A 25096-nucleotide genomic window follows, 5' to 3' on the forward strand; every position below is an offset into this window, starting at 1 on the left:
CTAGACTCCATGATTTCTAAGGGTCACTCCAGTCTCCAGTCTGATTCCTCCTAAAACCAAAGACTCCAAACCATGGTTTTTAACCATGGGGGTGAGGCTGAGAATGCATTCACCATACTATTAGTGGATTAGAGTTTATTAAGTAGGGAGGGAGGGCAGCGCAAATAGACATATGCTACACCCAAACCATCAACTCTGGGATTTCTGGGGGGAAAAAAAATAATCTGTCGATCACACAATTGGCCACTTCCTCTGCAAACACAGGCCTGTGGAGGCGATGAGGGAATGAGTCTCTTGGCAGGGTTGGTGGTTGCTCCTGGGGTTTGGAATGATCTTCCGCGGAGCTTTCACGAGCTGGCAGTGGAATCAGGGTCGAGACTTCATAGCCGATGCAGCTAAACCCAACAAGATAGCTGCGACCGTGAAGCCCTGGGCGGCGATCCGGGTACGCATCATGAGCTGTGAGCGCTGGCTATGGCCTCGATGGAAGCAGTAGAGGCCGTAGGAGAGGGCGGCCGCCGTGCCCAGGCAGCCTGGGGAAGGGACAAAACTAGGGGAGCAACAGGTAGGGCCCCGGAGGTACCTTAGGGATTTAGTTCCCACTTCACCAAGAACAAGACAGCAGCAGGGAGGGAGGGAGGGGTTGGATGAGGCGGGGTCTTCCTCGAGAGTTCAAAGAGTCCATCCCTTCCTGGCCCAGCCAAAACTGCACTAACCGGATTCCAGTTTTCCCCTTACCGCCCCGCCCCTTCGCCCACCTCTCGGGTTAGATATCATTCGGTACCTCCTGGAGTCCCCGGTCCTCCCCTATTTTATTCCCCCCGACATAATTGTCCTCTTCGTTTATAGTTCCTACAGCACTCACTTACCTATGGGTACCATTGGGTTTTCACGAGTCTTGCGAAGGAACTTTTCCTTGAAGCCTTCCGGATTGCTGTAAACACTGGGGCTAAAGCCCTCAATGACTGGGGGCTTCGATGGTTCAAAGGGTGTCTCCGGAGTCACAGGGCTAGGAGTTGCCATGTCTGGGGCAACAAAGGTAGGAGATACTCCGGACGTTAAACTCCGCCTCCTGATGAAGTCACTAAAGGGGCGGGGAAAACGAACGTGCAAGTGTAGTACGCAGGTGCAAGGACCAGTTGCATTCTGGGAGTCGTAGTAATCAACGCGGAAATGCTATGGGAAAGACTACATTTCCCAAAAAACCCCGCGCTCACCCACCGGAAGGAGTCTGTTAACACGAGGTTCTAAGTGTGAGGCTTCAGGGGTGAGCTGCTGGTGCGGCTGTCAGCGCGATGCCCAAGGCCAAGGGCAAAACTCGAAGGCAGAAGTTCGGCTATAATGTCAACCGAAAGCGTCTGAACCGGAATGCTCGACGGAAGGCAGCGCCACGTATCGAGTGGTGAGGGGCTCGGGATTTGGGAGGCAGGGGGTATCGGCAAAGATCGCCCAGGAGGTGATAGAACTGCGATCTCTCTTTTTGCTGGTAGCTCCCACATCCGACATGCCTGGGACCACGCCAAATCCGTGCGGCAGAACCTGGCAGAGATGGGATTGGCCATGGACCCCAATAAGGCGGTTCCCCTTCGTAAGAAAAAGGTACTGACAAGACAGCATCCCGGCCTTTGTCTCCTCTTCCTTTTCTCCTTCCTTCCTCTTCTCCTTTATTTGCTCCCTTTCCTAATTTTTCTATCCCTTTTTCCTTCTTCCTCTGCCTTGCGGGGATTCAGAACTTGATCCTCCCTCACACTTTTCTCTACCTCCCCACAGTCCACTCGGTCAGCCTGTACTGACTCTTGTCAAAGGTCTCTTTACCACCTCTCACACACCTCAGCACACGTTTGGAGCTTATTTTTTCTTCCTCTACTCAGTATTTTTCCTAGGAAATTAACCTGTTTGGGACCCTTGGCATCTTGAAGGTTATTTTCCAGAATTTATCTTTTTCTACCCACGACTTTCCTAATAAAGACGCCCCAGAGTTTTGAGATTTTATTTATTATTTTCTACACCTTCCCCCAGTCATCCTTACCCTGAGGTTTCCTTTGGACTAGTTTCTCCCTCAAAAGTTTTTTTCTGGACAATGCTTTAAAACGTTCAAAAACAGCACTTCTTTTCACCCAGTATCTCTTCCCTGCTTTAATTTATAGCACTTGTAAGTACATGATGGTATATTATGCATATTAACTTATTTGCTTATCTGTTTATTGTCTCTGCATCTTCCCCTTAACATAATTTCTTTGGTGACTAACAGAATCTCCTGTTTTTCCCTAATGTGCTTAGGATGTAACTTGATAACCTAAGGAATGGGCTTGCTGAATGAATGTGCCCTGTGTCTGTAGGCAAATTGCTTTTTATTCCTTCATGCCAGAGGAAAATGGCACTTCTGCTTCTTGAACAATTATGAGCTGAGCACTGTCAGGTAGACCCTCCTCCCCCAATTTTAAATTATAAAGTGCTTTCACTTTCAGTTGTTTCACTTTACATCTGTTTCAGCTCAGTTGTCATATGACCAAATGAGGAATGCAAAGAGTATTATACTCATTTTATAAATAGGCATATACATAGGCCTGTATGTGATTTTTTTTTGGGGGGGATTGGGAGGACTATGAATTTTAGTTCTTGAAACCTCAGGGCCCTGGCTCTTGTAATCTAGTTCTGCCTGATCTTGGGCAGGGATTCTTAGGGGTAATATAGCTGTGTTTGGATGGCAGGATCCTTGTTTGATTGTGATCATACTTTCCCTGATTAAAGGACCTTCCTTATCTACTGTCTCACAGCCTCTGTTCTCTGCAGGTGAAGGCCGTGGACATGGAGGAGAGGCCTAAGGAGCTTGTGCGGAAGCCTTATGTGCTAAATGGTGGGTATGGGCCTTATTCCTCCAGTTCATTGTCCTACACTGTCAGAGTTGGAAAGAGTCCTGGGATGTCCTCATTTTAAAACTGGAGAGATCAGGGCCCAGAGAGCAGAAGGGAACTGGTCTAGGGTTCTATAGAATTAGGACTGTGTCCTCCACTGAGCTATTTTCATTCTAGTATTTACTAAACTTAAGTGTGTGAACTTGGTGTGGTGGTGTCTGCCTATAATCCCATCAATTCAGGAGACTTAGGAGTATCACGAGTTTGGGGCCAGCTGGAGCAACATAGGGAGACCCTGTCTTAAAATAAAAGATATAAAGGGCTGGGGATGTATTTCAGTGGTAAAGTGTCTCTGGGTTCAATCCCCAGTACTACAAACAATAAAATAAAATACAAAAAATAAAAAAGTATGTGAACTAAAGTCAAGAGACGTTCAGGGGGATATAGCCAGGTACCTGAGAGAATAGAAAAGAAACCATTAAATCTCAGGCATGTATTTGACTTCTCATGATTTTAAAGATGAACTTATTTTTAGAGATTCCACCATTTCATTTAATTTTTCAAATGGCAAATCAATTTCATGTGTATTAAGACTAAGGAGACTAGATTTCCCACCCCTGGCCATCCCAGGGATTGAACCCTGAACTATATTCCTAGCCCTTTTCTATTTTCTTTCTTTTATTTTGAGACAGGGTCTCCCTAAGTTGTCCAGGTTGGCCTGGAACTTGTAATTATCCTGAGTTGCTAGGATCACAGGTGTGTACCCCTACACCCAGCTAGAGACTGATATTAAGACAGGAGAGTAAACCCTGCAGGAAAACAAGAATACTCTAGAATTTTTCACTCATTGATCCTTTCCCTTATCTTTCATGGGTTTTGTTTTGCTTTTTCGTAATTTTTTTCAGTGGAAAGGATTGAGCCTCAGCATGTGTTCCTATCTGTAGCTTGTCTTTGTGGTTCTCATAAGAATTACTGCACTGTTCAATGTGGAAAAAAAATACTGCACAGGATTGTGTACACAAAGGCACATGTATTCATTGTAATAAAATTTTTAAAAATTTAGTTTTTAAAAATTTAAATTGTGGCTTATAAAAATTACATAAAATTTACCATCTGGCTGGGCTTGGTGGTGCACACCTGTAAGCCCAGTGACTTGGGAGTTTGTAGTGCACACCTGTAAGCCCCAGCGACTTGGAAGTTTGAGGAAGAAAGATCACAAGTTCAAGGCCAGCCTCAGCTATTTAGTGAGGCTCTAAACAACTTAGTGAGACCCTGTCTCAAAATAAAAAGGGCTGGGGATGTAGCTTAGTGGTAAAGCACCCCTGGGCTTAGTCCCTCGTATAAATAAATAAATACATAAATAAAATTTACCATCTTAGCCATTTTTAAATGTATGGTTCAATGGTGTTAGTGTATTCACAATGTTGTGCAGATCTCTAGAACTTTGATTTTGCAAAACTGAAACTATACATGTTAAACAACTCCGTTTCCCTACCTCCAGCTATGACAAACATAATTTTGACTATAAGCAATATTAGCACCTAACCCCTAGATTAAACAACCTCATTTCTATGAAGTAGCTATTTTCTTCCCTTCATAGATGAGAAATGGGAAGGTTTTTGCCTAGCTTTTTTATGGTGCTAGGTAAGCACTCCACTGATGAGTTACACCCTCAGTCTACCTTGTTATTTTAAAGTGAAGCAACTGGCTCCATAGCTTGAATTTTCTCCTTGCACGGAGAAATGCCCTCCTAATCCCTGCAGCTCTAGTTTTCATTATATAGACCTTTCAATTTCCTGTGTTGGTATAAGACACCAAGAAAAGATGAGTCTTTTGTTGTTGTTTAAGAATTTAACCTTTATTTTATTTGTTTGTTATTTTTTTAATTGCTGCTAAGGATTGAACCCAGGGCCTCAGCTGTGCTAGGCAAGTGCTGTACCACTGGGAACCCTGCTTTCTGGGAAGGCAGTGTATCTTCATCTCTCTTAGTCCTAGAACCTGGCATTAGAGATTGGTAGTGTGGTTCTTTTTAAATCCATCTAAGTCCTAGAGAGAAGTGAGTTGCTTTTCAGATAGTTGCCATACTGACAGATGTTTGTGTCATAGGCAGAGTCTGGGATCCTAGGGGCTAAAGAACATTCCAGCAGTGAATTTGGGAATGGGATGATTAAGAAATTCTTGTGGCCTGAGATTGGGTAAGGGGGTGTTTGGGTAGGTCAAATAATGCAGAAGGCAAAGCCTCATTCTGTCTCCTGGCTTCTCTTACTCCAGATCTAGAGGCAGAAGCCAGCCTCCCAGAAAAGAAAGGAAACACCCTGTCTCGGGATCTCATTGACTACGTCCACTACATGGTGGAGAACCATGGGGAGGACTATAAGGTGAGTGGCTCAGGGCTGACAGGAAGGACTTGTTAGGAAGGCATACTGGACTATTCGTGGCCTTTTCTGCTTGTCTACTGCCTGTTTCCTGAGACTGAGTAGAAAGGGAGGAAGGAGGTTCTAGGAAAGGGATCCCATTGACAGGGATCTAATATGAACAGAATGCTAACAGTAAGGATGGACAGTGGCTTGTGGTTCATATCCATTCACAAATATGTTGTTTTGCTTCCATGCTGTTTTTTTATTTGTTTGTTTTGGTACTGGGGATTGAACCTAGGGGCACTTATCACTGAGCAACATCCCCAGCCCTTTTTTATTTTTTAATTTAGAGACAGGATCTCGCTAAGTTTCCAAGGCTGGCTTTGAACTTAGGTTCCTCCTGCCTCAGCCTCCTGAACCTCTGGGATTACAGGCATGTGCCACTGTACCTGACTTCCATGTTATTTTTAAAGAACTTGAACTAGTTGCCATTTTAGTTATGGGAGGGTTTAAATAAAAGTCTATATATTTTTGGGGGGTGTATATGTGTACTGGGCTTTGAACCCAGGGGTGCTTTACCACTGAGCTACATTCCCAGTCCTTTTTATTTTTTATTTTGAGATAAGTTCTCACTAAGTTGCTTAGGGCCTCGCTAAAGTGCTGAGGTTAGCCTTGAATTTGTGCTTCTCCTGAGTTGCTGGGATTATAGGCATGCACCCCAATGTCCACCCCCTTTTTTTTTTTTTTTTTTTTTAATTGAAAGAGCTGGCTACACTGGACCCCTGTGCCCAGGCAGGATTAGCTGGCTATCAGTGGGGCATGAGCTCCTTAAACTGGCTATAGTGCCTGCTGGCCTACTGAACTCTTGGTCCTGCCTGGTCCCTAAGGGCATTTGAACCCATTTCCCTAGCCCCTTCGTGCTGTAGGGCTCCACATATACTATGGCTTTTGAGGTGAGGCATCTGGACCTCAGGGTAGGTAATGGCTTGCTCATTTCAGGCAGAGATGATTTAAAACTTTGTACCTGTCTAGTTCTCTTCAAGTAGCCCTCCTCTCTTCTTTAGGCCATGGCTCGGGATGAGAAGAATTACTATCAAGATACTCCCAAACAAATTCGGAATAAGATCAACGTCTATAAACGTTTTTACCCAGTGGAGTGGCAAGCTTTCATCGATTCTTTGCAGAAGGATAAAATGGAGGTTGAGTGACTGGTTTATACCTGTTTCAGGCTGAGGCTTCCCCCGGACTATGAAGCTGGAGCCAGGGTTAAAGGCAAAGAGAGAGAGTGTGGCTTCTGATGAGGCTGACCAATCTGTGGAATCAGGTTATACACACCCTCCCACTCTGGGAAAGGAGGTGTCTTAGGGGCTCCAATTTACATTCTTTTGGGAGCTCTCAGAAAAGCCAGAACTTCTTGTTTTCAGAGTGAGTGCTTTATTTGAATATAGTCTGTACATAATAAAATCAGATATTTAATTTCCTGCTGGTTTTGTTTCTGAGTCCCAGGTAAGTCCTGGGGCTGCCCCAGTGAAAACTATCCCTACCAGTGCAGAATCCATTCAGCTCAACAAGCATGTGCCACATGCACATGCTTTTGTAAGTACAGTCTCCTTCCTTTTCTCGATTGCTCTCTGCCTTGGTTTCCTGTGAAGCAGTTCTATTTACCCTCCCATAGAAGTCACTGGTAACCTCAGCTGCTTGGAGGGAGCCTGCCTTGCTATTCTAGTCCCACCCCTGCCAAAAGGTAAGGAGCCAACTCCTTGTCTGCCCTCCAAGTGATCTACCATCTTTGCTTTGGATTGCTTGTGTTGGCCTTGGCCTGAAGTGAACCCTAGGCCCAAAACCTGCCATCTGGGACTATAGTGGACTGCTGCATACCACTCTGTTGTGAACAATGCACTGGGCTCTACATGATGTGGCCATCCTTGAGCCAGGCCTAATGCAGTGACATGGGAGGAAATGATACCTGTGATGCTGCTGCAAAATGATGAGGAAATGATACCTGTGATGCTACAGGGTGCGGGGGTGGGTATTTCCTTAAGTCCTAATACTTCATCCCCAACTTCATCCTCATTCTCAAGGTTTTTTCTAGAAGCATCTATAATGTACCCTTTCACTGCTCTTGAAAGTAAGGGCTTGACGTGGGTGCTATCTATGGTACTCAACAGTAATCCCAGCAATTCTGGAGGCTAATACAGAAAGGTCCTAAGTTCAAGACCATCATCAGCACCTTAGCAAGATCCTGTCTCAAAATTTTAAAAAAAGAAAGGCTTGGTTTCATTGCATGTGAAATCCTGTGAGGTGCAAGCTTTCATCTTACAGATAAAAGAAACAGGCTGGAGAGGGATTAAAATTGGGCTTGAAGTCAAATCTTCTAGGCTCTCTGCAGTCCAACTATCAAGGTGGGCTGTGAGAGTCCCAGAATGCCCCTTACTGGACCCAGACTTAGATTTCAGCAGTGAACTAGCCATTGTAAGCATTGAGAGCAGTCTTTAGGATCTTGTCTAGAGGAGCTTCTGAGGGCCTATTTGGCTTCATAACTTCCTTTGTCTATAGAATTCCAAATTCTAGCCTTGGACCGGGCCGTCCCCTTACCTTGTTTCTTTACCCAGTAAGGTGCTTTAGAAAGCCTTCCCTACTACTAGTCTCTGCCCCCCAGGCTGGGTGTATCCTGTAGTTGCCACCCCTAGATTTCCTGTAACAATTCATACTTATTTTTTGTGGTGCTAGGGATCAAAACCGGGGCCCAAGCACTTGATCTATACCCCTGAGCCCCATAACTGCCTTTTTCCTTTTTTGTTTTGGTACTCAGAATTGAACCCAGGGGTCCTTTGCCATTGAGCTATATCCTAAGCCCTTTTAACTTTCTGAGAGGGTCTCACTAAGTTGCCAAGGCTTACCTCTAACTTTTGATCTAACTGCCTCAGTCTCTCAAATCACTGGGATTGCAAACATGCACCACTGCGCTCAGCAATCATAAATTGTCTTATTTGTTTAACATCCCTTGCTAGAGTAAGCTTGAGGACAGAGATCTTGCCTGGGAATCCAAAGCCTGGCCCAAGGCAGGTGCTGGGGAGAATGTTCATGGAATCACCTGTCTGCATGGCTTGTGGTCTCCCTTCTGACCTTTAGTGCTGAGGCCATTAGGAGACTTCCTTGCTCCCATTTCCACCCTCTGTCTTTAGTTGAGACCCCTCCATGGGTAGGAACAGCAATATGGATCCCTCCCCAAAGGCACTGAGTTAGGCCAAAGCTGATGTTCTTATCCACCTGCTCTGTACCCCAAAATGGGGTACTGTCCCACATAGGGACCTGAGACTGTCCAGCACATTACTGTGTCACAAGGAAGTGTTCTGGGCCCACCCTCCACAGCTCCCCTTCACTGGAACTGTAAGCACTTAGCATATACTACTCAAAATGAGAATTCAACTGAACTGTATAAGAGTTTGAGTTTTTTTTTTTTTTTTTTTTTTTAACCTCAAACAGCTACTAAAATTCCAGTATATGCAGTTTGTCCTTGGCAGCCTTTTGCATCTGGGTTTGTGGAGCACAGGCCAAGACAGCAAGGTCCCTTTACTTCCAGATCTTTGACAGAAATCCTCCCCTTGTCCCTTTATGGGCCCATTTTCCAGAGGCAGCAGATGAGGAAAAGTTGGAGATTCCCATTTCGTGGCTATTAGATAGAACTTAATGTTCAAAGTTGCCACCTCTGAGGCTGTGAGGGGAGGGCAGTCTGTTCAGAATATCTCAGATCTGAGGTCTGGGACAGCTGCAAGAGAGGGGACACCAAAGGTTGTCCTGCAGCTGGTTCAAATGCTGGCTGTTCTCCTAAACCAGCATGAGAATAACAAAATGTTTTTCAAAAGGTGTAAGTGGAAATATTTTTGGAGAATCTGTTCATTCAGACTGGCAGATAAGTGTCAAATTTCCATCAGCATTTCTCCAGAGAAGACCATAAGGCTCTGATGGGCTGACTTCCCAGTCCTCATTGCCAGGTATCATGGCATCAGCACAAGCTTAAGACCTGCGGTTCTGAGCAGCAAGGGTTACTGGACAGGATGGGCAGCTAGTCCCAGAAGCCTGCAGAATCCCCTCACCCTGACCATCCAAATATCCAAGCTCTGGGCAACATATATGAGATGAGAAGCTGCAGGTAACTGGCTGATTTCCAAGAGTCAGGTGTTCTGGGCTTCTGGATCCAAAAAGTACTATTCGGAACTATTTAGAAATAGCTAGGTGTGGTGGCACACTTGTAATTCCAGCAGCTTAGGAGCTGAGGCAGGAGGTTTACAAGTTTGAGACCAGCCTGGGCAATTTAGGGAGACCCTGTCTCAAAAATAAGAAAGGGCTTGGGATGTAACTCAGTGGTGGAATGCCCTTGGGTTCAATCACCAGCAGCTGGGTAAGAACACCACAAGGAGTGGGGCACTGTGGCGCATGCCTAAAATCTCAGTGATTCAGGAGGTTGAGGCAGAAGGAGCACAAGTTTGAGGCCAGCTTCAGCGACCTTGTCTCAAAAATAAAAAGGAATGGGTTACAGGTTAGTGGTAAAGCACCCCTGGGTTCATTCCCCAGTACCAAAAAAATCCAAACAAAACAACAACAAAAAAACCACCACCAGACCAGGCAGATAGGGAGAATAAAATGCTAGCAGCCCCACCATGTGAGTGTACGAGCACTCAGAGGCCACTAGAATTCCTGTATGCTGTACAAGGACGGGGTGGTGATGATACTCCAGTTCCTCAGTGTGCCACTAGCTCCTGAGGTTCTGAGAATGGTCTTTATAAAAGCAGCTCAAGTGGACATAGTAGAGTTCTTTATTCTTCAAGTTCATCTCCCCCTATTGGGGACTTTAAAAATTGTACTACATAATGATATTCATTAGACAAAGGCAGATCTTAATTAGGAAAAAAAAGGATCCCTCTCAACAATCAATGCTGGTTCTGAAGGTAACCTGTAAGCACTGGAGAACAAGGTAGAGTTTATAGAACAAAGACACAGTTTTTTACCCTTCCAATGACAAGATGAAAAACTGCCAGCAAAATTTTGAAGGCTACTCTAAAACTCAAGTCATTCCTTAAATATTTAATACAAAAGCAGAGAAATCACTTCTTACCGTGGAAAATGAATCGGCATCTAAAAGAACAGTGATTCCATTATAATGTTCCCACAGTCCAAGGGCACAGTGGACCACATTCCCACGGATCACACTTACTTCTGGACTTAAAAGCTTCCCACGCACTGCCCCTCCAGGTGCCTCTTCTTGACCATAGTATGGTATGAAGCATGCTGGTAGATGTCAAGTGAAACAAAGGCACACACTCTATTCTCAATTAGAAAGCCAACTGAGTGGGATATCACTTTAAAAAAATAAGTCCATTTGCAGTTGTTAATTATTCAGTGGCTCCTTCTTTTGCCTGTCTCATCAAGAAGTATTGGCTGATCACTATTAACAGAATCATGGAATGTGCACTGGAGAGAATTCTGGAAATTCAGTCCAACTTAGCTTTCGTTGGGGAGTAAAAGGTCCAGGAAGGCTGAGTGATATGCTCAAGACCACCTTGGCTGGTCTGCTATTCCTGTCCTTATAGATTAACATGATGAAAAATGGTTTTTTTCATCTTTTTATGGGACTTACATGATAGAAATTTCGGAGTTGGTTTTATCTATTCAGAAGGGGTTTGTGTCCCTTCAACATATTGAGCCAACGGTTGAAGTTTAAGTTCATGTGAATCAATGGTGAAGTATTATATCAATTACAATCCCAAAGGTGGGAGGGGGTGTGGCTACAGCTTTGTCTCCATTGTCACCTGTAGGTTATCTCAATATCACCAGGATTCCAGCTATTTTCCTCAAAGTTCCAAGTTTTCTATGACAATCACCTGGGGTTGTGATTACAGCACCTAGAAACAGAACCTAGAACTTTGGACTGTTCCTTTGATAAATACATAAATAAATAAATAAAACAGTTCTGAGGCTGACTTCTAGCTCCAGTCAACAGTCTCATTCCCAGGGACTCAGGCTCCTTCCTTCCCCAGACTTATGTAAACATGAGCATTGGCACAGTTAGTATAAGAGCAGCAGCTTGTCTCCAGATCAGCGGGGAAACCCAGCCTTAATCCTTTCTGTCTGGTGGGTGAACTGTACTTATTCTTTAGTCAAGAGAAGCTGGCAATCCAGGCCTTAAAAGCAGGAAGGTGTTGATCAAGGTCCTTGCTAGGATCTCCAGGTTCTTCCTAGTACTTCACATCTCCATGGTTGGCAGTTAGAAAAGAACATGGGGATCACCTCCCTTTAAAAATGATGGCCTGAGGACCAGAGAGGCAGAGACTACACAAGGCCACAAGCCAGTTAGGCAGAGCAGGGACCCGCTAAGTTGCCCAGGCTGGCCATGAACTTGCAATCCTTCTGCCTCAGTCTCCTGAGTCACTAGGATTACAGGTATGTGCCATTGAGCTCTGCTGGCAGACCAGGGGCTGAAGGACAATACAGAGCTGGAAGCAAGGGCTGACTCCATACCACCCAGAACCTGCTCACATGTGAAAGGCATGGTCATCAGGAGGGACAGTCTATACTGGGAGACCTGGAGGTGCTAAGAGTATTTGTGACATCTGCACTGGTTCTTCAACCACTGGGACCTTCAGGGAGGGGAGGACTGAGCCCACTAAGCATCTCACTGTGCAGGTAATAGAAGGGAACACTGGATCCACACTCCAGCCTGGAATAAGCCAGAAACTACCTCTCTACTCTCTGCCTCACCCACCTCCTTATTTTAACTTCATGGCTACCTCACCAGGAAGGCTTATTCAAGGACTTGGCCTTGCTCTTGAGAGGGCAAGGAGGGGAGAAAGGAAGTGCTGCCATGTGGTTCCTACCCCAGGCCCAATCTGGTGATGAAGAAGGAAGAGGCAGGGGAACTGTGGTCCCCAGGCTGGGCAGTGAGCCTAGGAGAGAAGTTCCAAGAGCAGTTTCCAAATGTGCACAGTGCCAGGATTTTCAAAGCCAGGTCCAGCAGGAGCAATGCTGGCTGCCAAGAGGAAAACCTCCCGTTGACTGTCGATGGCTTGGAGGCCCAGCTCCTGCTGCAGCTCCACCATACTCATGGCCTCACTCAGGTCCTAGGGTTGACACAGAAGCCAGTTAGAACACAGCTGACAGTGGTTCCCCACAATGCCACCCTTGTCATCCATGAACTCAATTATTCTTTGGCTATTCCCGGGAACATCAGAGCCCAAGTTTCCAGGAGCCACCTCTGGGTACCTTGAAATAAAATCACTACTCTTGATGGGCGTGGTGGTGCAACTGCAATCCCAGCAACTCAGGAGGCTGACATTGGAGGATCCAAATTCAAGGCCAGCTCAGGAACTTAGTGAGACCATGTCTCAAAAAATAAGAAGACTAGGGGTGGGCTGGGCATGTAGCTCAGTGGTGGAGTACTTGCCTAGCATATCCAAGGCTCTGAGTTTAATCCCCAGCATGGTAAAACAAAACAAAACAAAAAACTGGTAATGTGGTTGTAGTTTAGAGGCAAAGTGCCCTGGGTTCAATCTCCAGTACCAAAAACAAAACAAAACAAAACAAAACAAACAAAACAAAACAAAACAAACAAAACAACACACCAACCCAACCCAACCCAACCCAACCAACCACACCACACCACACCACACCACACCACACCACACCAAACCAAACAAAACAAAACACAAAAAACAAAAAAACCAACCAAAACCCCAAAATTCTCTTTTCATTGCACCATCAGTAAATACAGTAAGAAACAGAACACTTCCTATGTGTCAGCCACCATGATAGGTACTTATATACCCAAACTTATTTCTCACAGGTGAAGTGTTTTAGCCCAAGTAACAATGAAAAGTTGCAGAGACAGGTTCCAAACTCAGGTTGGTCTGATGACCATGTTTTTTTTTTTTTTTTTTTTTTTTTTTGCAGTACTGGGGATTGAACCCAGGGCCTTGTGCTTGCAAGGCAAGCACTCTACCAACTGAGCTATATCCCCAGCCCTGATAACCAAGCTTTGACCCTTATGTAAATCCTGACTAAGTTTTCTAAACTCAGTAGTGGAGTTCATACAGTAGGGTTCCTTCCTGACAATACCCTAAAAACTTCCACTTCCAGACAATACCCTAAAAACTAGCTGAAAGAAAAAAATAAACTACTCATGGCATGGCTGGTGATGATATATTTTAATTTCAAAGATGGCTCAAGATTAAAAGGATTCTCTTGGACCAATTCATAGAATGGTGTTAACTTAGGTGTTAACTCCTATAGGTTTAAAGCTACTGTGAATAGGAACCAAAAATTATATTAAAAAACCTCCTATAAATTAGGCATTATCTCCCAAAGGTGTAAAACTGCTATGAGTTATAAATAGGATGATGATATAATTTATTGTCTAAACCAGGGTACTTCAGAGGCTAGAAATTATTAATAGTCACAGCAGAGTAATAGGTATAGATGTGGAATGCTGAAGCATACCAGGCCAAATGGTCACCATGGTTTATTTATTTTTTGCAGTGCTGGGAATTGAACTTAGGGTTTTGTGCATGCTAGGCAAGTGCCCTGCCACTGAGCTATACCTCCAGTCATGGGTCACTGTATCTCCCAATAGGTAGGGGGAATCCGAGGTCAAAGACATACAGCTTCTCTCCAATTCAGGTTAGAAACGTGTTCCACAGGACAGGGGATACAGCTCAGTGATAAAGTCCTTGCCTAGCATGCTTGGAGCCCTGAGTTCAATCACCAGTACCACCAAAAGCCAAACAAAAAACCAGACACACAGGCACAGGCCATAGGGAGTATGATAGGGTTCTGGACTGCAGAGCCCTATGGCACCTAAGGTTCTGTGATGTTGAAGTTTGCTGGACCCAAGGTAGCCCTCTGTTATGGTTAAGAGCAGAAACATTAAGGAAGACCTGAGTTTGAGTCTTGGCTTTGCTGAAGTTATAACTTCAGGCATTTGATGACCGCAGGGCCCATCATGGACTTTTGTAGGAATTAAGTGAGATCATGGTTGTTAGGTGTCTGGAACACTGTGAGCACACAATAAATGTTATTATTATTTAACCTGTTCTATTTCTTGTCACTTTAGCTCTCTGGTCTATACCCAGAAGTTGAAAGGGCACAGCAGAGAGGAAAAGGTACAAAGCTTTTTTTTTTTTCCCTCCTAGTATCAGAGACAGAACCTAGGGGTGCTCTACCATTAAGATATATCCCCAGACATTTTTACTTTTTGAGACAGGGTCTCCCTAAGTTGCTCGGGCTGGCCTTGAACTTGCAATGATCTTCCTCAGCCTCCCAAGTTGCTCAGATTTCAGGTATGTACCACCATACCCAGGCAAAGGTACATCCCAATTCCACTCCTCTTCTCCCAATTCCACAAATTTGGAGAGATAACAAACCTCTCTGAGACTATCCCACAGCTTGTAGGGTCAACAGAAGCCCAAGAAGAAATGTCATTCAGAACCACACCTGGTATACAGTACATACTTACTAATTATTTCCCTTATGTTTCTAGGGTGACAGAGGATAGGGAGACAAAGAGAAGACAGAGGTAGGGATCAGAAAAGAGGAGGAATGAGAAAAGAGTATAGGTAGAAGAGGCGGGGGACAATATCTCAGCCAAGTCCTCCAAGCATGGGCCCAAATCCTTCTACAGTGCTCTCTGCCCTGACAAGGCACACGTGAGAAGTCCAACTGGCTTCAGCCAGCCTTCCATGACCCTTACTTGCTTGTTGGCAACCACGACGACAGGCAGGTCAGGGTCTTTGTCCAGTAGCTTATGCAGTTCTTGTCGGGCCCAGGGCATCCGCAGCCGGTCAGCCGAGTCAACCATGAAGACCAGCACATCCACCTCATTCACAAACTCCTTCCAGTAGAAGCGTAGGTTCTGGCTGCCACCAACTGAGAAGAGGCCAGGGGCCGCCAGATCAGAGCCTCCCTGGGGCCTGATTCTCTATTCACAACCCAACCCCACCCCACTTCCTGCTTCCCAAGGTTCTACCAACCAGGGGCAATGAAAGGACCACAGAGTTCAAAACTAATCAGACTTGAGTTTGGCTGTAGTTCTGACAGCCAGGTCTCTTAGGGGAAGAAGCTACTTTGAGCATCAGTCCCCTCCTCACTGAAGTTATCAGGGATTGCACTAAAACCCAAAGTTACCATATGCAATGCACCCTTCACAGGAGTGGCATGTAGGTGCTCTACCATTCTCACTCCGGGCTGCCTTGCCTCTTACCATTTCCTAGCTTTCTCCCAGGTCAGTGATGGCTCTGATGAGAAATCACAAGTCCCGATGCCTAGAGAAGACAGGACTTCTGCCCTGCCTATTCAGTCATTCCCTGCTCTCATGTCATCTTGTTCTCTTCTCTTGGAAATGCCATACTCAATTCTACCAACACTTGGTTGTCCACGTAGTGTCTCCATCTTTGGTTGCCTTCCTGATCCTCTCTGCCTCTCTGCCCAGTCTCCATGGTCACCTGCATCCCAGTGTTTCTGGTTCTGATACTTGTGCTCTGAGCTCTCAGTTAGAGGCACTTACCTCTGGATTCCCCCAAAGCCTCAGCACAATGCCTGGCACATAGCAGGCACTCATCAAGTATTTACTGAGTGCTTACTAGGTGCCAAGCACTGATCTGGGTGCTGGGTATAAAGAGGTAAACAAAGCAGGCAAGGGCCCTGCTCTCAAGGAGCTCCCTTTCTAACCAGGATGGACCAGGTGATAACAAACACACATTCTAGAAAGGCGGGAGATAAAACAGAACAAGGGAAAGTGGCTGGAGGCAAGGATGGCCTTGAATTAAGTGGTCTGTGAAGAAGTGGCATGGGTGCTGAGTCTGGGATGATAAGGAGCTAGTCAAAAGAAGGGGCAGAGAAAAGCATCACAGGCAGAGAGAAGCTTGACATGCTTGAGAAACAAAGAAGTATGTTGTGGCTGAGGCACCACCAGAAGGAGGAGGGCATGATAGATGAGGATGGTCAATGGTGGCACAGTGAACCCCTTGGGCAATTTAAGTAAGACTGACATCTCACATGGGTTTCTGAAAGATACCTCTGACACTAGGGACATAAGTGGAAGCAGAAAGACCAGTAAAGATGAAAAACCACCTTTTGAAAATTAAGGGCAACTTCCTGATAACTGTTTCTCTGCATCCCATATGTCCTCATATTGAGATAGAGGCTGAAAGTCTGATGGGTCTAGGGAAGTGGAGACTGACATATTTCTGATTAACACAGCCTAGCTCTAGGTAAATCTACATAAGTAAATTTACCTATCTTTTGTCCCACCCTGACTTCTCTTATAAAAACTTTCTGCACCCCTGAGGCTCCCAAGGATGGAAATTTGAGACATAAAGTTTTCCACTATCTTCCTCAAAGCTGGCTTGGATTAAACTTATTTCCTAGCCAGTGTGCCTCCTAAGTTTCTAGTGGAGCAAGGAGCGGTAAAGCCATTCCCTCAGGTTAGTTTTGGCAAGCCATGCCAGGGGCCAGGATCCTGCCCTTGAGCAGCATGTTCAAACCCACAGCAATCTCCAAGGAGAAGGGGGCTCCCCTGCTCATGGCTAGCTGAACCTACAGGTGGAATTTCAGGGAAAAATCCCATCTCTCATCTTTGCTGTAGCATCAGCTACCTGAAAATGCTTTGTTGGTGAGGGGAAAAGGCTATTTGGGAACCAAGTTCCACTAGTTGGGTGTCACATCAGATGCACACTGAGAATTTTATCTCCATCATTAGAGGCTTTAGACATTGAGTGGGTAATTTTGCAATACAGGGTGGTATCAGGTAAATTCTCTCCAATGTCTGAAACTTGATTTCAGTGTACCGATTGATGAGGTAAGATTCAAGGCAAAAATTCCAGCAATTCTGTTGGTTGGTTTGGAGAGCTCCTTTGGGTTTGGTTGTGGTTTGGAAAAAAAGATGCCAGCATGGCCTATATATCTGAAAGTGCACACTGATTTAATGCAACTGCTTGTTAAGTTGACAATTGGCTTAAGAGACTAAACTCTGATGGCTACAGCACAGATTTATCTGCAGAAGATAGAGAATTCCATTTTCCCAAGCATGACTCTTGCTTCAATCATCAGATGAGGCTCTGTAAACAAAATGGATAAAACTTATCCACAATGACTTTATTTTGAGCTCATGTGTTTTTCCTCTGGTTATTCTCTTTTTGATTCTGTGCATTTAAATTCCACATTTTTGTCTGATTAAAAACTTTTGATTTTCTCTAATAAGAAAATGGTTATTCAAGGTTTGCTGGTTTGAATCTTTGAGGTGTAAATTTTTTACCTGACTTCAACTGATGATGCATATTTAAGATTTACAGACTGCTAATCTAGCAAATAAATCTAAGCTTTGAAATTTTGTGTGTGCCTATATGTTTATATGCTTATCTATTGTGTTTGCATGGCACCAAGTTGACTTACAGATAAGTAACACATAATTTGAAACCTGTCATTCAAATACGTTTTGATTCACATGACTTTAGTAAATCTATGACAAAAAGTTAATTTGAACTTGTTGATAATAAGACTGTCTTTACAATTTGGTGGCACTTTTTTCTGACCTACTAAACCAACTTGGATTTAGACATTAAAGATATACTGTTCAATGCTTTCAATGCCCATGAGTAGTCTCAAAACAGCTGTTAAAATTAGTAAATTAGATGAAAATATAAGACATACATTTGCAAATGGTCATTAAGTTCTTTAGAAAAATATTCTTTGTTTTGTTATAAAAGCTCATTAATAGGGCTCAGTTGATAGAGTGCTTGCCTTGCAAGTACAAGGCCCTAGATTGAACCCAGGGCCTGCAAATAAATAAATAAAACCATTAATAAAGGCTTTTCCACATAGAATTGATGGTCACCAGATATAATTATTTATGTGACCTAATGCCAACAGTCTATGATAAAAATTAAAAAGGCTTATCTGCTTCTTTGTAATAGATGAGCTACTACTATTTTCCAAATTATTCTTTTCTTAAATTAGATTCTTTAAAATTAGTAACTATGGCACTATCGGATTGAATCCAGGGGAGCTCTTCCAATGAGCTACATTCTCAGCCCTTTTTATTTTTTATTTTGAGACAGTCTCACTAAGTTGCTGAGGCTGTCCTCAAACTTGCAATCCTCCTGTCTCAGCCTCCTCAGAAATTGGAACTACAGGTGTGCCCCACCATACTCCATTTAAAAATGTAGTTTAAAAAATGGTTTTATTTTTATAAGGAAACCTTAATTCATAGCTAGAAATCTTAGTCTTTTCACACCTCAAATATCTTTTTTTTTTTTTTTTAATTTTAAAGTGGTACTGGAAATTGAATCCAGAGGCACTCTACCACTGGACTACATCTGGCCCTTTTTAAATTTTATTTTGAGATAGGGTCTTACCAGCCAAGGCTGGGTCTTGATTTATGATCCTCCTGTCTGTCTCCTGAGTCTCTGGGATTACAGGTATATCCCCCTAGGATCTACATTATTTTGGTACTGGGGATTGAACTCAAGGGTGCTTTTCCACTGAACTACATCCCAGTCCTTTTTATTTTGTATTTTGAGACAGGGTCTTGCTAAGTTGTTGAGGCTAGCCTTGAACTTGTGTTTCTCCTACCTTAGTGTTCCAAGTTGCTATGATTAGACACCCAGCTATATTATTTTAAATGTGTTTTATTTTCTCCATTTTCAATGATCTAAAGACATAAGATAATAGTGAGTTTTTTTTTAAATATTCTTTTTAGTTGTAGATGAACACAATATCTTTATTTTACTTACTCATTTTTATGTGGTACCAAGGATCAAACCCAGTGCCTCACACATGCTAGGCAAGTGCTCTACCACTGAGCTATATACAGCCTCAGTCCAAGTTTTGTTTCTTTTGAGTTAGAATTTTTCCTTAAAAGATTTTTTTTCAGGTTTGATATAGGTCTCTCCTATAAATAACAAGACCTTATAAATAATGAGAATTAAATTTAAATGACTACTTCTTCAAAGCAATGTAAAGTTGATGAGACCTTGTCCTATGCCATTAGATAGTACCAGAGGTCAGAGAAAACCTATTTTGTAACAAATCAACATATGAGATATGGAAAAGAAATACATAAAATATTTTTCACCATTACACTATTCTGGTTTGTTTGATTAATGTTTAAATTCCAGAGGAACTTAAAGGGTTTCTTATAATAATGATCTGCTCTTAACAAAGTTTATAAAAAATGACTTACCAAAAATTTTATCAAGATAATTTCCTATGTTTTCTGCTTTTGTTATTATTTATTTATTTATCTTTATTTTTGGTGCCAGGGTCAAACCCAGAGCCTTGTGTATACTAGACAAGCAGACTACCACTGAACAATATCCCTAGCCCTTTGTTAGTTTTTGATTGCTTAAAATAAGATTTAAGTCCTATAAGAATTAGGATTTATTAAAATATTTATTTGTTCTAAAGTCTCTTTTTGGTTTATAACTGGTTAAATGAACCACTATTTTTATAATGATATATTTCAAACACTTTGTAAAGCTTTAGAAATCTGAATCTGGATATAATGCTGTAAATCATGACTGTTGTCTTAACATACTGTAGAGGTAACTTTAGTTACTTTGCCAGCATGCTTCCCAAGTTTTGTTTTGTGAAGTTACTAAGCCCACTAAGTAATAATACCTTATGTATTATTTGTAGTCATTTTAAATAACATGAACCATGTCTCTATAGTTGATGAGAGGCAATCCTGCTTTATTCATTCTTTATCTCAAGTCAAATTTAAGATTTTGATATAGGATAAGACTGGCTATTTTAAAAGAGTTTTCTCAAGTGTACTATTTGCATTATAACTTAGTTTACAAAATACATATGTGTGTATATAGGTAGGTTGTTTTTGTGTGTGACATGGGGATCAAAACTTCAAGACTCCATTTGAAATTAAGGACAACTTTCTGACAACTTTTTCAGCATCCCATATTTCCTTGAGTTGAGGCTGAAGGGCTGCCTCTCTGTGACCTGATAGGTGTCAGGGAACCCAGGACTGACATGTTTTGATTAATCTAGCTAAATCTGGTTAGTGAATTCAATCTACATATGTACATTTTCTACTTTTTGCCCCTCTCTGCCTTTTCTCTTCTTGTAAAAGACCCTGGGCTGCCTCCCCCACCCAACCCCAACCACCAATATGGAATTTGAGACAGACAGTTCTCCTCTACCTTTCTCAAAACTGGCTTTGAATAAGCCCACTTCCTTGCTAGCATGCCTCCCAAGTTTTAATTGGAGCAATGAATGGTAAAGCCATTCCCTCTGATAACAAGGAGGCTATTATAGTACTGACAGGAGAGATGACAGTGGTTTGAACCAAGGAGCAACAGAGGAGATGGGAGGTGGACAAATACAGAGTATATCAGGATACAGCTGACAGAATTGGCTAATAAAGTGGGCACAGGAAGTGGGGAAGGGAATAGTCATCAAAGTGTTGAATTCATTCATTCTGTCACCAATTCTTGGGTAGGTATTATAAGGGGTCACAGTGAAGGAATTGTGCGAGAGGAAGGTACCAGTCCTTAACAGAGAGCTCTGAGTTTGAAACTAGGCTGAGTGTCTCCATTGAGCTTAGACTGTTACCTGTAAGACCTTTAGGAAGCATGAAAAACCCATCCCCTTCTGGCAGAGCTGGAGAAAAAGCGATATTGTCTCTGCTGACAAATAAGGCCTCAAGTGCAGAGTCCCCATTTAACCTGTGTCCCTGGCACATGAAGAGGAGCCTGAGAAAGTTTGGTGTAAGTACCAGAATTCTGGGTGAATGTTTGCTATAAGCAGGAAGAGAAGAAGACATGGTTAAGTCAGTCCAACAGGCAAGTATCTGAAACTAGAGGAAAAAAGCCTACTCAGGCCAAGAGTCAGGACCTCAAAGTCTGATTCCAACTCCTAGCACTTAAACGCACCCAGTCTTTATGTTGTGAGTCCTGTGGCCATAAAGAAGTCCACTTGTCCTTCCCAATGAGACTAAGCCAGACACAGGTGAGTAAGTATGATAGCATCTCAATACCCTCTCTGCTATTCTCTTCTAAAATATCAAGAAGCCTAGAACTGAAGACAGGGGTTCCTCAAGAACCTCTCTGATCACTCACTCTACATGCTCTGCTAGCTACCTACTTGGGGCTGAGCCCTTGTGGTTAGAGATGAAACAGACCAATATGTGTGTCCAAGGTGCATAGGCTTAGTCAGCAGCATAAGCTACAGCAGAAGGGGAGGGCAGAGGAGTCCTTAACCTAGCTTGGGAATTAGGGAAAGTTTCAAACATATGTCATGTTAAAGTTTGATGGATAATAGCAGTTTATCAAGAGAAGAAGGGCTTTTCAGACTGAGGGAACAGTACATGCAAAGGACAAGATAAGAAAGAGACCAGCAAGTGCCCTTCAGAAACAAGCAATGTAGCGCAGTGCTTGATAGCGAGGGCCCAGAGCCAGACACTGCATTAGAACTGGGAAAAGCTGGATGACCTTGGCTTAGTGAATGAACTTGTTTGATGTGGGTAGTAACTGATTCTAGTTTTAGGGAATTATTGGGAGGTTTTTATTAGGTAATGCCTATCAGGTGATTGGCATAGAACCATTAGCTGTTAGTTTCTCAGTGTTAAGATATGTGAACTTCACTAGTAGTGAGGGGCAGGTGACCATGTTGGAAACCCATTGCAAAGTGTCTGAAATGCCAGCATGTGGAGCTGGAACTGTATCTTGTGCCTCTGGGAGTGGTGCCAAGAATTTCATACAGAGGAGTGTCCTGCTTATACATGCATTTTTGGCTCCCTCTCTCTCTAAAGAATCCAGGCCTAGGTTCAGCAGTGATGATGAGGAGATGGAATAGGGGGACTCTGCTCACTCTCTAATAGGTCCACCTCGAAGTCCTTCGTGGGCAGCCGCACCGAGTTGAAGCCCCAGGTGGGGATGTGGCCTTCCAGCGGTGGCTTCCCCGACAGCACACGCAGGAACGTGCTCTTCCCAGAGCCATCCAGTCCCAGCACCAGAACCTCACGCTGCTCTAACTCTTCCAGCGCCGGCTCCTCCTCCTCCTCATCCTCGGGCTGCGGGACAGAAGACAGGATGTGGCTGGCAACCTCCTACCTCACCCTTCGCTAGCAAAGACCAAAGGCACCATCCCTGCCCTCCTCCCGTCCAGGGACAGGCAGGTGGATCTGAAGGAGTGACGTTAGAGATGCCTTTGAGTCAATTCCCCCGCCATTCCGAACGATCTCGGGCACATTGCTTCCCCTCGGGGAGCCTCAATTTCCCCAGACTACCGACCCCAGTCCCGGGACCTCGAGGATACAATAATTACAGCGCAGTCAGGTTGCCTGCCTCAGTGGGGCTGAGAACTTCTCCCGGCATCCCCCCGGGCTTCGTGCCGCGCGCACTGCGCAGGCGCCGGCCAGACCCGGTTGGGGCCGCACCTTCTCTCCTCAGCCGCACCCTGAGGACTGGGTGTCCAGTCCCACCGCATTGCACGACGGCGCCACACATACCCAAGCTCACTGGCGCGTATCTCGGTTCCGGAACCCCATTACTGCCCGTCACGTGTTCACCTGCGCTGTGGCGGCCAAGCCCCAGACAGCGCTTCTGGCGCTCTTATGGCAAGGCCACAGACACACCCCTCGGCCACACGTGCAGAGGCGCAGACCCCGGCCGCCCAGCCCCTCTGCAGACCCCGGTCCGGCACTCACGTCCCACTCGTCCCACTGGGGTAGGCGGGGAGGCTCAGGGCCCCACCAGGCCTCGCCCCGGTCCCAACGCCTCTCCCGTCCACGGCCGAAGTAGGTTTTCCAGAGGATGAAGAGCACCGAGCCGAGTACTGCCGCGGCACCGCCCAGGGCCAGCACCAAGGGGCCCAGCGGGCGCGGTGCCATTGGGCCAGGCTAGGGGAGCAGGTGTGGGCTGCACAGGCCGTGCCTGCCCGCCCGCCCGCGGAAGATGGCCCCGCTACGACTGCAGCGGCCGCGCCCACCCACCCAACCCCAGCCGCGCACTACAAGCCCCACAATGCACCGCCGCTGTCGCGACAGGCTGCCCGCGACCTGGCGGCGTGGGTTGGGGGCGCCCGCCGGCGAGGGGAGACCTCAGTCTTCCACTGCCAGGTGCTGTGCGGAGTGCTAGGCTAAGCGTGGGGAAGGTGGGACTGGGCAATATTTCCTTAGTTTTTATCGGGTACTTCCTGGGCGCCAAGGGTTTGGCTTAGGGCTTTTCTCTATTAATTCTTAACAACAGTACGTCGTACAAAAGTAACTGAGACCCAGGAGTTAAGTAACCTCCCCGAATTCTCATGGTAGTACTTTGGTGCAGCCTGAATATAAACCCAAGCAATCTACCTTCAGGGCATCCTTCGAGACTTAGGGGAGGAAATTGAAAGAAGATGCCTGGGATCCAGGATGCACGGTTATGGGGTGGCAGAGATGGGACTAGAACCAGTCCCCTACTGCTAGTAACCTCTATTCTCCTTTGGCTACTTCCTGGAGCTCAAGGGCTCGGCTGTGTTGGGGTCCTGGGCACTTTAAAACCGACAGGGCCAGGAGTCACAATGTTTAAGCCCACTACCTTGTCCTCAGTCACTCTCAAGTGCCAAGGCTTCCAGATAACAACACGAGAAGGAACGAGAAACGCCTGAGGTATAGCCGTCCCTTGGCATTTCAGTGGGGGCACCGTCAGCATCGTTGCCACTTCAGTGGGGCAAATTGTGGAGGGTTGTGAAGTAATGGCTTTCAGTGCCCATCAGGGCCTGCCTCTCCCCCAGTATAGTGTCACAACTCTTCACTTCCTTATAGTTCCTAGTACTTCTGTACCCCGACTCTTTCCCCCACCCTCTACTCCGTCTTACTTGACTTCCCTTTACCTTTGGCTACTTATTTATGCCGTTCTCCTGCCATCTTAAATTTTTACTTATTTCTTCCAGCTTTTTAAAAATTTTATTTTTATGTTAACACTTGTGTAGAGCAGTTCCTATAACTTATTTGATAGGTGATGTCTGGAGGTAGGAATAGGGAGAGTATGCTGAGGAGGTCTTAAATAACACCTCCTCTCCCCAAGTTTAGAACTAATTGAGAAGATGCAGAAGATAGCCAAAGGAGAGAAAAATGTCGCCACTCTCCTCCCCTAGAAGTAGGGAGCAACCCAAAGCCCAGTTCTGGCAGGTGGGCAGAGCCAGAGGGGCAACTCAGAAGCTGCTGGGTTGAGCATTTCAGCTGTCTGCTTCTCAACTCCCTGTTCAAATAAATGACTCCTTTGAGGAGGAGTGAGTGAGGGTTGGGAGAAAGTATGAATTTGGGACAGAAAATTACTCCAGTGCTGTTTCATACTGTGGTTCAAGACAGTGATTGTGAAATCAATTTAATGGGTAACAAGCATAATTTTTATTTATTTATTTTTTATTTGCGGTACCAGGGGTTGAACTCGGGGCACTCTTATCACTGAGCTACCCACCTAGTCCTTGTTATTATTTTATTTTTTTTGTACTGGGGGTTGAACCTGGAGGCACTTTACTACTGAGTTACATCTCCAGTTCTTTTTCATTTTTTAAAATTTGAGACAGGGTCTCACTAAGTTGCTTAGGGCCTCAATAAGTTGCCTAGCCTGGTCCCAAACTTGCTATCTTCCTACCTCAGCCTCCCAAGTTGCTGGGATTACAGATGTCTGCCACTGGGCAGTCACTTTAAATTTTTTATTTTGAGACAAGTTCTCGTGAAGTTACCAAGGCTGTCCTCGAACTTGTGATCCTCCTGCCTCACCTTCCCAAGTTACTGGGATTACAGGCATGCAGCACTTCACCCAGCGATTTCCACTCTTACATCCATTTTCAACTTTGGCTTCCATTTAACATGGTGCAATATCCATTGTAGAAACAGAG

General features: G+C 44.7%; 3 protein-coding genes across 3 annotated transcripts; 1 reads left to right on the plus strand and 2 right to left on the minus strand.

Annotated features, from left to right (window-relative positions):
- Positions 1-118: 118 nt before the first annotated feature.
- On the minus strand, positions 119-1084 carry Higd2a (HIG1 hypoxia inducible domain family member 2A). The gene is made up of 2 exons (XM_047556675.1): positions 870-1084; positions 119-533 (listed from the first exon to the last, which is right to left on the minus strand). The coding sequence occupies exons 1-2, from the start codon at positions 1021-1023 to the stop codon at positions 367-369; spliced, it is 321 nt and encodes a 106-aa protein (XP_047412631.1). The 5' UTR covers positions 1024-1084; the 3' UTR covers positions 119-366.
- An 87-nt stretch (positions 1085-1171) lies between these two features.
- On the plus strand, positions 1172-6693 carry Nop16 (NOP16 nucleolar protein). Its single transcript, XM_047556674.1, has 5 exons — positions 1172-1402; positions 1491-1599; positions 2794-2857; positions 5127-5233; positions 6277-6693. The coding sequence occupies exons 1-5, from the start codon at positions 1296-1298 to the stop codon at positions 6418-6420; spliced, it is 531 nt and encodes a 176-aa protein (XP_047412630.1). The 5' UTR covers positions 1172-1295; the 3' UTR covers positions 6421-6693.
- Arl10 (ADP ribosylation factor like GTPase 10) lies at positions 5966-23173 on the minus strand. The gene is made up of 4 exons (XM_047556671.1): positions 22923-23173; positions 22085-22286; positions 14955-15130; positions 5966-12330 (listed from the first exon to the last, which is right to left on the minus strand). Exons 1-4 carry the CDS (start codon positions 23103-23105, stop codon positions 12157-12159), a joined length of 735 nt encoding a protein of 244 aa, XP_047412627.1. The 5' UTR covers positions 23106-23173; the 3' UTR covers positions 5966-12156.
- Positions 23174-25096: the final 1923 nt, after the last annotated feature.

This window comes from Sciurus carolinensis, chromosome 6, assembly GCF_902686445.1.
Source record: "Sciurus carolinensis chromosome 6, mSciCar1.2, whole genome shotgun sequence".
NCBI classification, from domain to species: domain Eukaryota; kingdom Metazoa; phylum Chordata; class Mammalia; order Rodentia; family Sciuridae; genus Sciurus; species Sciurus carolinensis.

Bases quoted from the DNA above. Each gene is read 5' to 3' on its own strand.
- Higd2a (XM_047556675.1), bottom strand. From the start codon at position 1,023: ATGGCAACTCCTAGCCCTGTGACTCCGGAGACACCCTTTGAACCATCG. The intron at 534-869 runs GTAAGTGAGTGC...TCCCTTCCCCAG, and splicing joins AAACCCAATGGTACCCATAG to GCTGCCTGGGCACGGCGGCC.
- Nop16 (XM_047556674.1), top strand. From the start codon at position 1,296: ATGCCCAAGGCCAAGGGCAAAACTCGAAGGCAGAAGTTCGGCTATAAT. The intron at 1,403-1,490 runs GTGAGGGGCTCG...TTTTGCTGGTAG, and splicing joins GCAGCGCCACGTATCGAGTG to CTCCCACATCCGACATGCCT. The intron at 5,234-6,276 runs GTGAGTGGCTCA...TCTCTTCTTTAG, and splicing joins ACCATGGGGAGGACTATAAG to GCCATGGCTCGGGATGAGAA.
- Arl10 (XM_047556671.1), bottom strand. From the start codon at position 23,105: ATGGCACCGCGCCCGCTGGGCCCCTTGGTGCTGGCCCTGGGCGGTGCC. The intron at 22,287-22,922 runs GTGAGTGCCGGA...TCTGTCCCGCAG, and splicing joins CCCAGTGGGACGAGTGGGAC to CCCGAGGATGAGGAGGAGGA. The intron at 12,331-14,954 runs GTAAGGGTCATG...TGTCAACCCTAG, and splicing joins TCGTGGTTGCCAACAAGCAA to GACCTGAGTGAGGCCATGAG.